Source organism: Echeneis naucrates, chromosome 21 (assembly GCF_900963305.1).
Source record: "Echeneis naucrates chromosome 21, fEcheNa1.1, whole genome shotgun sequence".
NCBI lineage: Eukaryota > Metazoa > Chordata > Actinopteri > Carangiformes > Echeneidae > Echeneis > Echeneis naucrates.
Window position 1 is genome coordinate 10,209,655 of NC_042531.1, and position 15,286 is coordinate 10,224,940.

Sequence of the window (15,286 nt, forward strand, 5' to 3'; positions counted from 1 at the left end):
AATCCAGTGCTGTGGAATCTGAGTCAAAAGTGCCTTCAATCAATCACCAAATAGTTGAACACATTAAAGCGTGTCACACAAAGCATAAAGCTGGTCCTTGTGTACATTGATATGAATGGTACTGTATGATTGTTTGTATTTACAAAAATATTGCATTGCCTGTATGTTTGTAAGAAGACGAGATTAATATTTGGAAGAAAACAAAACCTTTTTACTAACTTGTAGTCTTCTTTGCTGGTAGATGTGTGGCAGTATCTTTTTTGGGGCTGTGAACCAACGCAATAAAAGGTCACACGTGGTCTAGAAGTCTTGTGTCAGTGTTTGTCTGCAAAACGTACACACACACACACACACACACACACACACACATACATAGACACACTAACATCATTAAGATTCACAATGCTGCACATGGTTATGTCCAATATAAATACATGAAATGAAAAAGTTTATATATAGATGGATATCCAATTAAATTGAACATTTACTCAAGTATTACATTTAAATACAACTCAACAGACACATATACACATTTATGCAGTGCTTGGACTAAGGGGGCAACATTAAGTCTCAAAAAGACTTACTCATAGGAGTTTAATCAGGTGAAGGCTGGATTTGTTCACGGAGTCCTGTAGAATTATGATTAATTACCACTAGGGGGAAGTATAGTAAAAGTTATTTTTCGGTATTATTCGTTATTTATTCCTGGTTCGAGCCTGGTTCTAGCCACACTTTCTTTGTTCATACTAGCACTTCAGTATCAGACATTACAGCCAATTCTCATCAAAAATATCTCACTCTCTAAAACATATCTGATAACATAATGCGGATGTGTGACTGGCATGATTGCATCAAGACAAGAGGTGGCAGTAAAGAACCCAGAGCCCTTTTACTGAAGAGAAAGTGATAAGCCTGTCGTTAAAGTAGGCTATGAAAGTAAAAGTATCATCTTGCTCTGTTTGATTGATGTATTATTATAAGTAGAATCATTAGATATTAATACTTTGGTGCTTTGAATACCATTCTTGTAGCTGCTGTTGGAGTCTGAAATACTTTTAATATTCCTGTAAGTAAGGAAGAGACCTCATCATTGTACAGTCAGTGTGTGAAAGCAGTTACTTTTTAATATTAAAAGAGTTGCATCAAGTGCCCACTACTCTTTCCAAGTCAAGAATTCAAGAGAAACCAAATGGGGAATTAAATAAGGATGACTAACAAAACATAAAAAGAGAAAAACACGCCCTCTAGCCAACTGAAACGTGGTGCACCCTTAAGACTAAACAAACAGGTTAACTTGTGCAGACAATGGAACAACGGTTATAGGCAAATTCAATATGTGGAAGATTGACTTCAAAAAAGCAAAACACCCATGACAGTTACTGTGGTTTGAAGACAAAGGCATCTTTGTCATGGTTATGGGATATGAGCTGGTATCAGTATCACTTGCAAATGACTGGCACAGTGTCACTGCAGTGAATCGTAAATTTTCCTGGATCCCGTCTGAATTTTTTATTTTGTGTACTTTTTCCACCATGAAAAAGAAGATGAAAACCTTTATTGACCTTTCACACACACACAACCAGCTAAATGTCTGCAACAAACCTACTAACAGTAGGTACTGTACTACTACTACTTTTTTTTTTTTTTTTTTAAATAGGATGTAAAAGAAAAAAAGCAAAACATTCATTATATGGTCATCATGAAACCAAAGCTATCACTTCCTGTGTGAAGTCCCTGCTACGCGAATGTGCGGGGGTCTAGCCATATTTGATCTTAACACACGACAGAGTACTGCCATACACAGAGATGTCAGATAGTGTTGTTGGATATATATATCATTGTTAACTTCATATTGTCCAAATAACATTATATAAAAGCCTCACCTTGGCCTTGATGAGCTGAGAACAAGAAGCTCAAGCACCACAGACACTCACTACTGGTAAGTCATGGCTGCCATAATTCATAGAGTGTCTGAGTTAGGAGAGGAAGTTATTTTTATTGACATTCTTGCAAGTGCTTTCTGTGTTATGCCCTTTATACTTTATGTATACATTATTTATGTTGTTTGTTCATCACATGTCAATGTTTGCAGTAAATTTATCTTTTTAAGGTGCAAATGGCAGATGTTTCTGGGTATCTGGCCATCAGATGGATATTGTTGCAGATATTTTGCTATGTCTGGATTGTATCGTCTGACGGTAAAACCAAATTACACATTTAAACTGACAATGAGAGTGAGCGATGGTACTTTTGGAAACTCAGTTTACTCTGACTCTGAAGTTGTTGTTTTTAAACCCTGTTCTTTTCTTCGTAATAAGGAAAGAAGCTATCAGATGCTCAATGGTGAACTTCAGAACTCCTTATAACTGTATAACATTTGAAGAGTCAGTGAGAGTTTCTCCCTGCAGTAGAATTAATGAGCTAAGCTAACTGACTGCTAACAGCGGCTTTGCATTTACTGAGGAAGCCACCAGATTCAATCTTCTCTTCTAAGAAAGACAGTCAATAGATATACTTCCCAGAATGTTCATGCTACTTTTTTTATCTGTATTGTGACACCAAACAGCTTTCTGTTTGTCACTTTGAAGGGGGCACCATCTCAAAGACAGTTGGCAGCAAAGGGATTCTGCATTGCAACAAGTTGAACGGTACACTCAACCAGCTTACGTGGAAAATTAATGGATCCGTTCTATTCAGCTACAAGCCCCAAAAAGACCCATACATTAATAAAGAAGCTGAAAGACTGAAGATAAATATATCTGTGTCGGAAGATGAACAACTCAGCCTGATCATAGAACGAGTTCAGAAGTATCATTCAGGAAACTACACCTGTGAGGTCGCCTCGTCTGATGGAACGCTGCACTGGAACTGGGAGCTGCTAATAACAGGTGTGAACATCCGTCTTAAATGAAAGGTTTAGCTTAGACAACAGCAAAGGAAACACGAAAGAGCCGGATGTAGAAAATAAAAGAGACTATTGTTGAAGAATGGAATGTTACTCTATTCATGTACAAATAATGCACACGCCTAAATAATCCAGTGAAAACCGCCTCGGTAATCCTCCAGACTCTGGTATTATAACACCATCAGAAAGTCATCTTAATTCAACTGCTCATCTCAGCTCCATAAAAAAATTCATTATTACGTTTTTACCTTCCAGAGCACGAGGTTCATGATGAGGCTGAAAAATGGAGGATGATGATTCTCGTGGCAGTGTTTGTCCCTTGTGTGTGTTTCCTGGTGTCAATAATTAGCTGGGCCATTCTGAGAGGATGCAGTCGCCACAGAGAGTAAGATGCTGGCAGTGAGACCTCACTACAGCTTATTGAGAACACATGCAGAGACAAAACAAAAGCAAATTCAGAGAAGACACTTGAGTCACTTGAGTGAAATGATATGATATGAATACTGGCTTTAAAATAAACGGTGCTTTCTTTTTCAGTAACAAGTAATCTAACTAATTACTTTATTGAACTAACCGCTAAATTTAAAGTTCCATTAAATGAAAAAAAAGTAACTACGCAACTCAATCAATAACTCGGTTACTTTTTGAGAGAAATAACTCATAAATTACTTTTTTAAAGCCATGTGCCTAACATTGCAAATGACGCAGTGGAAATACTGACTGTACATAGTATGTATGGTTCATGCCATTATACTGCCATTATACTGCAAGAATAAAAACAGCATGTCATTCTGTTTGCAGGGATCGAAATCAGCATGCGACTACAGGAGTGGTAAATACAAAAAATGATCTTATCATTTTGACTGAAAGGAGAAGTTTCTTTAGCTGCATAATGCACAATCACCAACAAACTGCAGTCATAGTTTCTTTTGGGATCTGTTCTGAATAACCTTTTCACTAACTTTAAGCGGTGATGTTAAATTCTTTCCTCTCGTTTTGTTAAATAACAGATGCAGTCAGAGGACATTTATGAGAACTGCCTGGAAATGAATGTTCATGTTCAAGAAGTGAAACTTCATCCACATCACAATCCCAAACAAAGAGCTCATTGATACCAAGCATAAAAGGAGAGAATGTTGAAATTGGCGGATGTGGAAGGAATACGCAGCCAAACCCCAACAAACACGCAACCAATGAAATCTCCTTTTATGTACAAATCCAAACTGCTTTCAAAAGATTCTATATGTAATTAAAGGTATAATAATTGCTTAATTATAGCTCAAGTATTTCTCGTCTCATACCACCTTAAAAAGATTTTCTGGTGAACTTGGGATTCCTTGAAGTGAGGGGAGCCAGATAGTGACACCACTCCCTGTGGGTTTGTTGGTTTTTTTTAGATCTCAGTCTTTGAAGCTATTCTGGATTTACACATGAAACATGCAGCAGCATGTGCTTGTTATTTTAAGATGCAATTATTGCAAACAAGAAATAATTATGAAGCACTCAGAAAAACCAGCATTTGTTACATAGAGCAGGATAGACAGCTGTTGCAAGTAGATCCTTTAGTTCATGAACCAGGGAAGTGAAGACAAAAGTGAAGCCAAAATTCTCCTTGAACTTCACGGATAAAAACAAGAATACAAATCTTCTTCAATCTTTTTTTTTTTTTTTCTGAACTCGGTTGTCAATTCCATTTCCACAGGAATCATGGCAGTTCAAAAAATAATTCAAAATTTAAAAAATAAACAAAACTTGTATGGACTCGTGTACATCAGTACACAATAATGACAACAAAAAAAGTGAGTGGGAAGAAGTAAATACTTTTTAAATCCCCCAGTGCACGTATGTTCAGTGGTTGCTAATAACGTGTTTTCATCTATGTGTCATAATTCTATGGATAACAATAGTAAGACTTTTCAACCTGTACTATACCGTACTAAAAATTATTTCTTTATATTTAGCTTTGAATTGATGAATGTTTGGACTTTGTTTTACGTTCCATCCTAAACTCTTCCACAAACGAACTCCACAAACTGACAGATACGTACTCCTCATAGTTCTCACAGCCTGTGGTATAAGTTTACCTCTTCCCCTCAGATTGTAGCAGCCTTCCCTTTCAATAAATTGGCCTTGAATATTGGCATGTAGGACATTTTTACTGTAGCTCCCTTTCAGCTAAATGATGGACACAAGGCGTTCTTCTCGTTACAGGCATTTATTGTCCACCTGTCAAATGTCGTGAGAACAGAATAAAATTAAATACATGAAACATGGAACTATCTTAATATTACACAGAGAACTAAATGTACACACCTCATTGGCTGCATTAACTAAAGGGAGATAAAAGTCTTCATGAATGATGCAGCTAATTAATGCTTAAGTTGAACTTCCCCGAAAGCAAGGTCGTTTTTGCCGTTTTTGGCCACTTGTAGCACAGCGGACCAAGACATCCTCCACAGCTCAGTTAGTGGCCTAACACAAAGTTCTTCCTCATGACGCAGACCTCAAACTTTACCCACACCAGTAATTCTCGTCCACGTTTGTCTTTTATTTTTGACCACACAAAAAGTAGGTTTGACTATTTTTTGCAGTTGTAAACTGCTGAGATACTGTGTGCGATAATGGGGGGTACACTGCAAACAGAAATACAGAAATACTACATAGAGAACAAGCAAAAACAAACAGCTTTCAATGAGTACTTAAGAACTGCGTAACGCAATTCAACAGATCGCTTCAGTTCCAGGTTTTGGTGCGTTTCCGAGCAGTAGTTAGCCAGTATGCGTTTTTACTTCAGCAGATTTAACGCAGACAAACCTCTGCTAATGCTAACACTGGCTTGTTACTAGGAGATTATGAGCAAGCTGATTAGCAGGAACAAGAGGAACATGGCAACAGTAACATTGAACTTTATCGACAAACTTGCTGATTTCAGTCACTTCAGTTTGTAAACAACAGCAAAGAAGCTGGGCAGGTGATTTACTAATCGCAAAGATTTAACTTGGTCCCACAAGAATTTTAACTGACACTGTTCATATATATATAAAGTCAAAGCCAAGTGAAATTGAATTATAAGCAGGGATCAAACACACCCTGTATGCAGCTGCCTTTGGAAAAAAAGAAAAAAAAAATCTGCTTTAACGAGTTTAAGGAGAAGTTTAAATAAATAAAGACATCAAAACTGAATGTTATCACAAATAATATGAGATGGGGACCTGGACAAAAAATATGTCCCAGTGAAGCTATTAAAGCAATACAATTATGACTTTAGCTCAAATACAAGTACAGATGGTTGGATGTAATATTGACATGGCAAACATGAATACCATAAAGGCACTCCCAGGACTAAAATAAATATTTGCCCCCCAGTTGTCTTTCCTGTCAGATCAAGCTAGGCATTAATACTACCAAAGAGAAAATAAAATGTTATCAATATAATAGCCTTATCCACCAGGATCACCATTCCCCTGTGCTGACCTGTAAGACCACATAATATACATTATTATTATTTTCAATTCAAGTTTTCTATTGGCTTTGGTGTTGTTTTTTGAAGTACTTTAAAATTACCCCAAACATTTTTTATTCATCTATTTTACCATTTTAGGAAAAAAATCTGTAACAGATTCTTCAAGGCAATAAATAGCTTTAGTTTTGACAAATAATACCGTACCTAATTTACGCAGTTTCTTAGTTCTCTTGGACTTAAAAAAAAAAAAAAAAAAAAAAGTAGCAGCATCATATATCTTCTGTTTGGCGCATTTCCAAAATCTTTGTGGGGTAGTGAGACTGTTTGAGCAACGACACCTGGCAAGTGTACACAGTTGCATCCGGTTTAACAGACTTTAACTGCAACGCACAAAGACCACCTTGTAACTGCTCTCAAATCAGCAGAAGCCAGAATGACATGTTGGTGGTGGAGCCAACGGTCTTTTTGCTTCCACAGATGTTAATTCTAAGCTATTTCAAACGAATGGTCAAAACGTGACTTACGGGACAATACTTGAAATGAAAAGCTCCATAGCTCTTTTACTGCATCTCTGCAAATGTTTATCAGGGATTTGTGTCCAAATAAATAATTATGCATGAAATTATTTTAAGGTATATTTAGCGTTGAGCAATTTTGTATAAATGGATTTCACCATTTTAAGTGCAGCTTCTATGTAACATTCTCTTCTTCCACCATGTCGTCTTGTCTTCCTTCCATTTCATTAGGTGATCTTGGGACCTTCTGCCTCTTCATGTGCATTCTCTCTTCAATCCTAAACGATGAACCATCAATTAATATATCATAAAAGTATGACATATAATATGCTGTACTACTGTGCTTGGTACCATGGAAGTTTCCCAGATTTATACAGGTACAATATGAAACCAATGATGCCAATCAAAAGAAGCAGCAGTAGCGAGAGAAGGATCCAGCATGTTGGACTGCCATCTGTAAAGATAGCACAAGAAAGAAGAACATTATACACTGGACAGAAATATCTGTCTTAAGGTTACAATATATGACTTTTCCACATTAAATGTGTACACAAACTAACTATTAATAACAATTCTATCAATATTAGCAAAACAGTGTCTTTTACCTCTCATTGTTCAATTAGGATAATTCATGTCTGTTTGTTTGTTTTTAAATACATGTTCAAATGTAAAAACTACTTTTAAAATCCAAGACTTTCACATTACATTTATATCAAGATAACTTTATTAAACTTTTAAACTTCTTTTCACAGGAGGATGTTGATATATTAGGATGAGACACTTCTGTTCTGCTGCCAGCGCTCCATAAATAGCTTGGTGCTATAGGTTACTTTGTCCAAATTGTTTTTGTGGGAATTTTTTAGTCAGATGGCGCGCTGCACATTTTATTGCATGTTGAAGCACAAGTACTACACTGTATCTTCACACTGGAAACACACACTAAGGGGAATGCCAATGACCCATAGGCGCCAAGGAAAACAAAAACAGGTGCAGAAGCAGTCATTGAGAGTTACAAATTTGGGTGGCAAATCAGCTCTAACTGGAATTTTAAAATAACAGGAGGGGTCTCTGGGATGTAAAACAGCAGATGTTTTAAGAGATGTTAGCTGGTGTGATCAGTGCATATTCTGACACCGGGGTCTGATCCACTCAGCTGTTTGTTCAGATACTTGTTGTATTTTGAATAAACTTCCTCCACATCAGACTTTGAGACCTTTTTCTCCTGAATATTTGTAAGACATTAGTTGCAGATTTTTGAGACCATTTGTTCCCGCCCCGACATTGTCCACCCTCTCCTTTGGTGGTATTGTAATCTTGTCATAGATGCATACCTTCGGTAGCTAGATTAAGTTGTGTCAAACTCTTGTCAAAACAAAGTATTCAGAACATTTTTAAATTCCTGAAATCAATAAGTAAACAGTTCTAGTAGTCTAGTTATGAAGTTCAGGGACTTCTGGTGTTGAAAATTACTAATGTTATTTCCCTAAAGTTTAGAGGGTTAATGTATCGTAGACTGCTCCCTTTTTTGGCTGACAGAGTCCTGATTTAGCAAATGATCCCAGTAAATATTTGACCTGGGGCCAAGAACTTCTTCTTGAAGTATTTCCAAAATATAACTGTTCTCATAATCAGATCAAATTGCCAAAAATTCCATTATAGGCGCCAGGACGATGTATATTACATCCGTGGGAGATCCTCCAGAATCTTCCATAACATCCTGAATTATGGTAAAAAACATAAAATGACCATGACAGGAACTTCAGACTATTTCCTGAGACAGGAAATGCAACATTTAATTTGATACAATTAGCTGACTCAACTTTTCCCCTGTAATTCCAGTAATACAGAGGGTGCCGTGTGGCATTGGAAGCAAGTCCCCCACTCGTCCTCTCAGTTTGCCGGGACTAGGATACTTCTAAAGAGAACGTCTAGGAGGGGTGCTGGGCAAATACATTCAGCAACGCCCACAGCACGGGAACAGCCTTGGTGAGAGTTACAAACGACCTGCTGATGACAGCTGACTCCGGTTCACCATCCTTTCTCATCCTCCTCGACTTATCTGCAGCCTTTGACATGGTTGCCATGGGAGGGTCAAGGCCTTACTCATATGCTGTCACCTGCGGGGTTCCTCAAGGGTCAGTGTTTGGGCTCATCCTTTTTATGCTATACTTGCTTCCCCTAGGCAAAGTCATTAGCTCCTTCAGGATAGCTTTTCACTGCCACATGGATGACACGCAGCTATACATGTGGACAGACACTAACTAATCACCATCAGCAGCACCACCTCACTCCATTCTCATCGCATGTCTGGAGCAGATAAAGGAGTGGATGAAGCATAACTTTCTCCAGCTAAACACTTCTAAAACTGAAGCCATCCTCATTGGTTCCCCTCATCAGATATGGAGCTCCACTATAACCTGCATTACTTTTTCTGGTAAGGACATCACACTATCATCAACAGTCACCAACCTCAGCGTCAGGCTTGACCCACACCTAACCTTTGAGGCCAACATCAATCACCTCGTCAAAGTCTCATTTCATCATCTCAGGAACATAGCCAAACCCCATCCCACACTCACCCTAAGAGATGCTGAGAAGCTCGTCCACGCCTTTGTCTCCTCCAGACTTGATTACTGTAACGCACTTCTCTGTGGGATCCCCAACAAGAGCATCCAGAAATTACAACACATTCAAAGAACTGCTGCTAGGATCCTGCTGAGAGTATTTAAATATGAACACATCACACCCATCCTTCACTCACTGCACTGGCTTCCCATCTCCCTCCTCACATTCCAGTGCATCCATGGCAATGCTCCCCAGTGCTTAAAGAACTTCTGACCCCACAGACCTCAGCACGCTCACTCCGCTGCACTAACAGCTACAGACTTCTTCCTCCAAGGACCAAGTCTCGCACTCTCTGAGACCGAGCTTTCTGTTCCTCTGCTCCCCCCGAGAACATCTGAGGGCTCCACAGATGATAAACTGTTTTAAAAAGAGTTTAAAAGCGTAACTTTTTAAAAATTCTTTTAATCTGTAATTTGTTTCCAGTGTGACTTTTGCTGTTTTATTTTTGTTAATTGTTTTTGAGTCACTTTTATAGCTTTTGTAGCACTTTGAGATTTTCTTGTAAAATATAAAGTGTTATAAATAAAATTAACACACAAACACTCACACAAAACAAGAAATCCAAAAATATCAATATAACATTTTGACAAAAACCCACAGATAAAGACTGACCTTTTTGTAAGCGCAATTTCAGGTAACCACTGTGTTTTCCAAATTGATTGAAAGCTTCACACTCGTAAAGGCCATTCAGATTAGAGCCCAGTCTTGGGAATCGCAGCTCTGCACCCTCTGTTACAGCAGGCTGAGGCAACACCTGGTCAGACCTGAAGCAGCCAAAGGCAGAACAGCGATGATGCAGCTAATCAGATCAATAGCTTAAGCTTAAAATTTCTTGATAAATGGTGTGGTTTTTTTTTTTTTTTTAGTTCATAATTATGATAAACGTGTATCTTTAAAACACCAGACTGCTTCATCAGAGCTGTTCTGGTGGGGTTTTCTAACTGAAAGCCCATTTCCTTTAGGTAAACAGAATCTAGACTGGTGATTGGTAAACTGGTAAACTGGTAATCTAGGTAATTTCATGTTCTTCGGGGACTTTACCCAGCCTTTGTTTGGTTTATGCTGTGAAGTCAAATACAAAGCACAGCTGCTTCACAGCACACTAGAAGGCTTTGTATGCTGTTGGCAAGGTTACTTTTCATATCCCTACATTTTCATTTTGTGCGGATGTGGTGAGCCGTTGGGAATGATGTGTGGGTAGGTCGGTTAATGATTTTAACGACTTTATGATTGAAACACTTTCATTGTTTGTCTGTGTATATGATTGCAATTGTTGTGTTTAATCATGTGTTTTTGTGTTGGACCCTGTCTTAAACAGGATGGCTCATCTCACAGAGCCATCACTAAATAAACTTTTTCTACCCCTGAGGCACCCAGTAACGATCATAACTGAATTACCAAAATGGCATTAAATAAGTCTCATCAGTTGTGAAAATGTAACACTGATTGGACCACAGCCAAATATACATTTTTAAATTCTTCTTGAGATAATAAGTTTGATAAACTGCTAGTTCAGTTGTTCAGAGCAACATTGGAGAACATTGAAATCCATTACAGATTACGTGGTGAAAATTTGCATGAAAATGTCCTTTGAAATGGCTTCCAGGTAACAACTGCACCTTTTCCAGATAAAATCTGCAGGTGGGTTGGCTTCAGTCTCACACTGAAATCTGTCACCAGTCACAGTAATTATCACCTGCGACGGGGGAACTGTAAGAAACATAGCGAGAATCAGGTATGCTATTGCAGTAATGGTACTAAATAAAAGTATGAACACAACATTTAGGTCCACTATGCTTTTCAATGAGCTTTTTGTTTCAAGGTACTTTTGTATTCTTTTCACATCTTGACAAATCTCAGTAATGGACATTACCGATATTTTGTGTTGTTACTCTTTATCTTGTGAAATCGTGATAAACCTTTTTCTTTTGGTCTTCTGAAATTAATGCAAAAAAAACAAAAAAACAACATTAATTTGAAAAAATAAAACAGACAAACAAACCCATAAAATTTAATTTTAAAGCAATTTTTTCCTCAAAATCAACAATATCTTCACAAAGACATATGTATATATATATATAGACACAATGTGATAATGTTTAAATAGTTAAACTGTGTACTTTTGAACATCCACGTTTCTTTCATTAAAATGTTTTTAAATTCATTTATTTATTTAGCTTTTTTCTAATGTACAATTTCAGTATATCTAATGTTGTGTGTGCAACCTCTCAATTTTGTTTTGTTGTATTTTTATTTTACTTCACATATTTCACTTATGTCGTTCTGCATTGGTGGGAGAAAATAAGAAAAATGATGCTCGTGAAATGTCTGAGATCTATGCTCTTGGACCAGACTTCATAAACTCTCCATCATCTGAAACAGTGACTGGATGCTGCGTCCAATAAATCCTGAGTCCAAATCGGAAATATTCCGACAATATTCCAATATCATACCGTTCACACCACAGGTTAACTTCGGAGGAGGGAAAAAAATAGGTTTGGCATATTTTCACCCTTTGCTGAACGCAAAAATGTGTGCAGTAGCCATTCGTGTTTATTTTGGAAGTAGTAATTTCCGAGTTCAAACTTAAAACTACTTAGTTTAAAACGTAGCATCACCAGCTGCTGGATCTCAACCAAACTCTGCCCGCCCCCTCCCTACTTCTGTTTGGCTACTGATGTTAGTTCGGTTGAGAGGGAAAGCTGCGTTGTTCTTATTCTATTGGTAGGCGAACCTCTTTGACTGCTCGAATAAATATTCAGTTTTTTTTTTTTTATCTTTTGTTTTAGTCGCAGTCCAACTGCAGCTGCTGGAGATCCGGCACGGCGCCAGAATATTTAATACTAAAACCCTGCAGCACAACGAACAGGCTGGACGTGTTACTACTATTTTATTTTATTTTAAGATTCTGACCCGATTACAGCCGTTAGGATCAAAATTTTCTTCCGATTGAGATGGCGGGATTATGCCAATTGTTGATCCCATTAGCGTGCATATTTCCACCTTTAGTAAGGTTAGAAGAAGACATGGCGGGAGTCAAACAGAGCTGTCTGTATAGCACAAATATATTACTGGAAATATAAAAAGAACTTAAAATAGTTGAAACAAAAGCAAAAGTAGGTGCAAAACCGTCGTAAAAAAAATCTATTTCGAAATCAGACATGAAGCGAAGTGTTTGTTTACATTGGAAGTAGTTTCTTCTTCTAATACTACTTTCTAAATATCAACCTATTCTGCAAATGTCAAAAACAGTTATTCCGTGACAACTTGAGATGAATTTAAACATGTAAACAGTAAAGCTGTAATCCAAATTGTAATCAGATTGAAGAAATGTTGCACATGTAAACATAGCTGTGGATATGGATGTATAAATAAATATGGTGCACATGTTATATTAGGAGTTTGTAAGGGAGTAAGCTATTTGTGTAGATTATCTTTTTCTCCTGTTTTTGGTGAGTGAGTTGAGTGTATTTTCCTCTTTAATGTTTGCCATGGTTTCCTCTAGGCCGGCGCATATCTTCAGTTTTTGCAACAATGAATTATATATTCCAAACTAAAGTGTGTGTACCGAATTTTCACTTCAGTAACTATTTTGTTGATAGCAAACATTAACTTGAATTGGAGCAGAATTTCTTAATTCCCACACTCCCTCCCATTTTACAATTTAAAACATAAAAAATACGTCTGAATTCAATTTCATCACATGCTTTTGTTGTTCTCTTATGCTGCCTCAGGATGAAACAGTCACAGCAGTAAATGTTGTAGAAAATATTTTGTACACTTACAGTAGCTCTGTATGGTAAAGGGCACCGTCACCTCCTTCAACAAGGCTTGACTGGTTATAACACAGTGGACCAGCTTTTGGTTGATTCCTTTGGTAGGGACTCCAAACAGCGTGCTGGCTGTAGTTGTTGTACCATTGGCATGTTGGGTTGAATTAGTTGTGTGCCTCAATTTTTCTGCCAAAGTACCAATGAGCCATTTCACCTCAGCAGGAGGCCTGGAACCAGCTGCAGTGCAGGTAGCAATGGGAACTTCTTTCTCACCCAGAAAAGGAAGGTTATCCTTCACATGTGTGACTGGAGGCACTAGAAGAGTCACCATAATGTAAGAAAATGGACATCCAAGCATGCAAATTAAATGTAGAACCTTTTAAGATTAAAACTTGCACTATACCAATTACGGTCAGAGGTATATCTGTCTTGTAATCTCCAGTAGGGAACAAAGTGAAGATGCAGGAGTAGGTGCCTTCATCCAACAATGTGACATTAGATAACTGCAGAGATCCATCCATCTCAGACGCATTTCCAGCGAATCTAAATCGATTATCATTTCCATTCAAATATCTCTGCTTGTCAGGGGGCACGACTGTAAAGAAGCTGTCTAGCTGAGGTTTTCCCCGGGTCTTCCTCTGCCATGAAATCTGAGTGAGGGTTTCAGTAGTGTCAATAAGCTTGCAGGGCAAGATCACACTGTCTCCATGCAGCACTGTCTTGTTTCCTCCAATCACCTGGAGAGCTATAGCATGCATAAAATCCAAATCAGACAATTGGACAGCAAAAACACAGATGGAACAATTTACACCAGATCTAAAGAAAGTATCTGAAAGTATCCAAGGACAGGCAGTGACCAGCTTCTCATTTACACCCACTATTTCAGCTCAGACAGCCCAGCACAAAAGCAGAAGGACGTATATCTGTCACACATTGTTTGAATAGGACATTTTGAAGAACTTTCTATGTCGTTACTCTTATTATGCTACGAGCATAGAGCAGCTGATCACAACTAGGAGCAGACGTTAAACAAATGCTGAGAGGTTTGTTGGCTCTGAATATGGTGCTGTGTCGTCACCACCTCTTCCTCGCTCGTTAATCGCCACGTGAAGCCGAAGTCACAGCAAAAAGCATTCCTCTTAAAATAAACTGTTCGCTCTAAAATGAGCAAAATGATCTGGATTAGTGGGAGAATGGTGTAGAAAATAAATAAAGAAAGAAAACGCTTGTAGATGAGCCGCTGAAAACGAGTGTTTTTAATAAAAGAAAAAGGGGATGTTATTGGTCGTACCGTCTGACGCTCTGAGCAGAACAGCTGTCGTCAACAGCAGTCCGTCAAAACGGGAGAAAAAAGTCCGACAGCGGGGAAATTTCACGAGCCCATCACACATCTCCATCCATCCATCCATCATTTCATATTACGATATCTTTCCACCGAGCAGCTAAGAGTGGAACGTAAATAAACAATGAGTCACTTCCTGTGAGTGGAGCCCTGCCCTGTCACGTGACGAGACGCTTCGGATCGGTGCTTCTGGTGTAATCGAGCCTCATTAAAATATAGATATTTTCAATCTTTTATTCATTTGGGTCTAAATGTGTAGTTTATCGTGATATCATTATCAGGGTCTCCTTTAAATACATATAATATACAGTGATCGGAATAACTTGGTTAGTGGGCACGAGACTAAATGATGAATAAATGATGACGATTGACTGAGGTAGAGTAAAATTTCATCTTTTTGCTATCCATAATACTGAAAGGTTTGATCTGGCTGTGTTAACATTAGCCCCTCAGTTATTATATAATAGTTATATTTTCTCCTCTTCAAAAAATTTGAAGTTTGGGGATTTTGTGGGAATATGTTCGATGTTACTTTAACTAATGTGCTGATTTGAATTAACATAAGTCAGGCCAATTACATCATACTTTATACATATACTTTATTCTACAGTTTAGCACCTCTTCATTACACTATTATTTTTCCCTTGTCAAGCTGCTGTTAAT

The 15,286-nt window shown here is 37.9% G+C and overlaps 2 protein-coding genes across 8 annotated transcripts; one reads left to right on the forward strand and one right to left on the reverse strand.

Annotated features, from left to right (window-relative positions):
* Positions 1-1,744: 1,744 nt before the first annotated feature.
* Positions 1,745-6,628, forward strand: LOC115061689 (cell surface glycoprotein CD200 receptor 1-B-like). 3 transcript variants are annotated; one of them, XR_003842351.1, is made up of 6 exons: positions 1,745-1,939; positions 2,111-2,198; positions 2,589-2,888; positions 3,161-3,290; positions 3,707-3,737; positions 3,916-6,628. XR_003842351.1 is itself a non-coding variant. In XM_029530145.1 (5 exons), the coding sequence occupies exons 1-5, from the start codon at positions 2,117-2,119 to the stop codon at positions 4,015-4,017; spliced, it is 645 nt and encodes a 214-aa protein (XP_029386005.1). In that variant the 5' UTR covers positions 1,953-2,116; the 3' UTR covers positions 4,018-6,628. The 3 variants fall into 3 exon arrangements, 1 of the variants encoding a protein (XP_029386005.1); XR_003842352.1 differs by lacking the exon at positions 2,111-2,198; XM_029530145.1 differs by lacking the exon at positions 1,745-1,939 and having other exon boundaries at positions 1,953-2,198.
* On the reverse strand, positions 6,498-14,740 carry LOC115061688 (nectin-3-like protein). Of its 5 annotated transcripts, none has more exons than XR_003842350.1 (9): positions 14,573-14,740; positions 13,685-14,026; positions 13,294-13,596; positions 11,128-11,218; positions 10,121-10,272; positions 9,732-9,865; positions 9,463-9,531; positions 7,235-7,337; positions 7,134-7,161 (listed from the first exon to the last, which is right to left on the reverse strand). XR_003842350.1 is itself a non-coding variant. In XM_029530144.1 (7 exons), exons 1-7 carry the CDS (start codon positions 14,691-14,693, stop codon positions 7,059-7,061), a joined length of 1,215 nt encoding a protein of 404 aa, XP_029386004.1. In that variant the 5' UTR covers positions 14,694-14,740; the 3' UTR covers positions 6,498-7,058. The 5 variants fall into 5 exon arrangements, 1 of the variants encoding a protein (XP_029386004.1); XR_003842349.1 differs by having other exon boundaries at positions 9,645-9,865; XR_003842347.1 differs by having other exon boundaries at positions 9,463-9,865.
* Between the last annotated feature and the right edge of the window lie 546 nt (positions 14,741-15,286).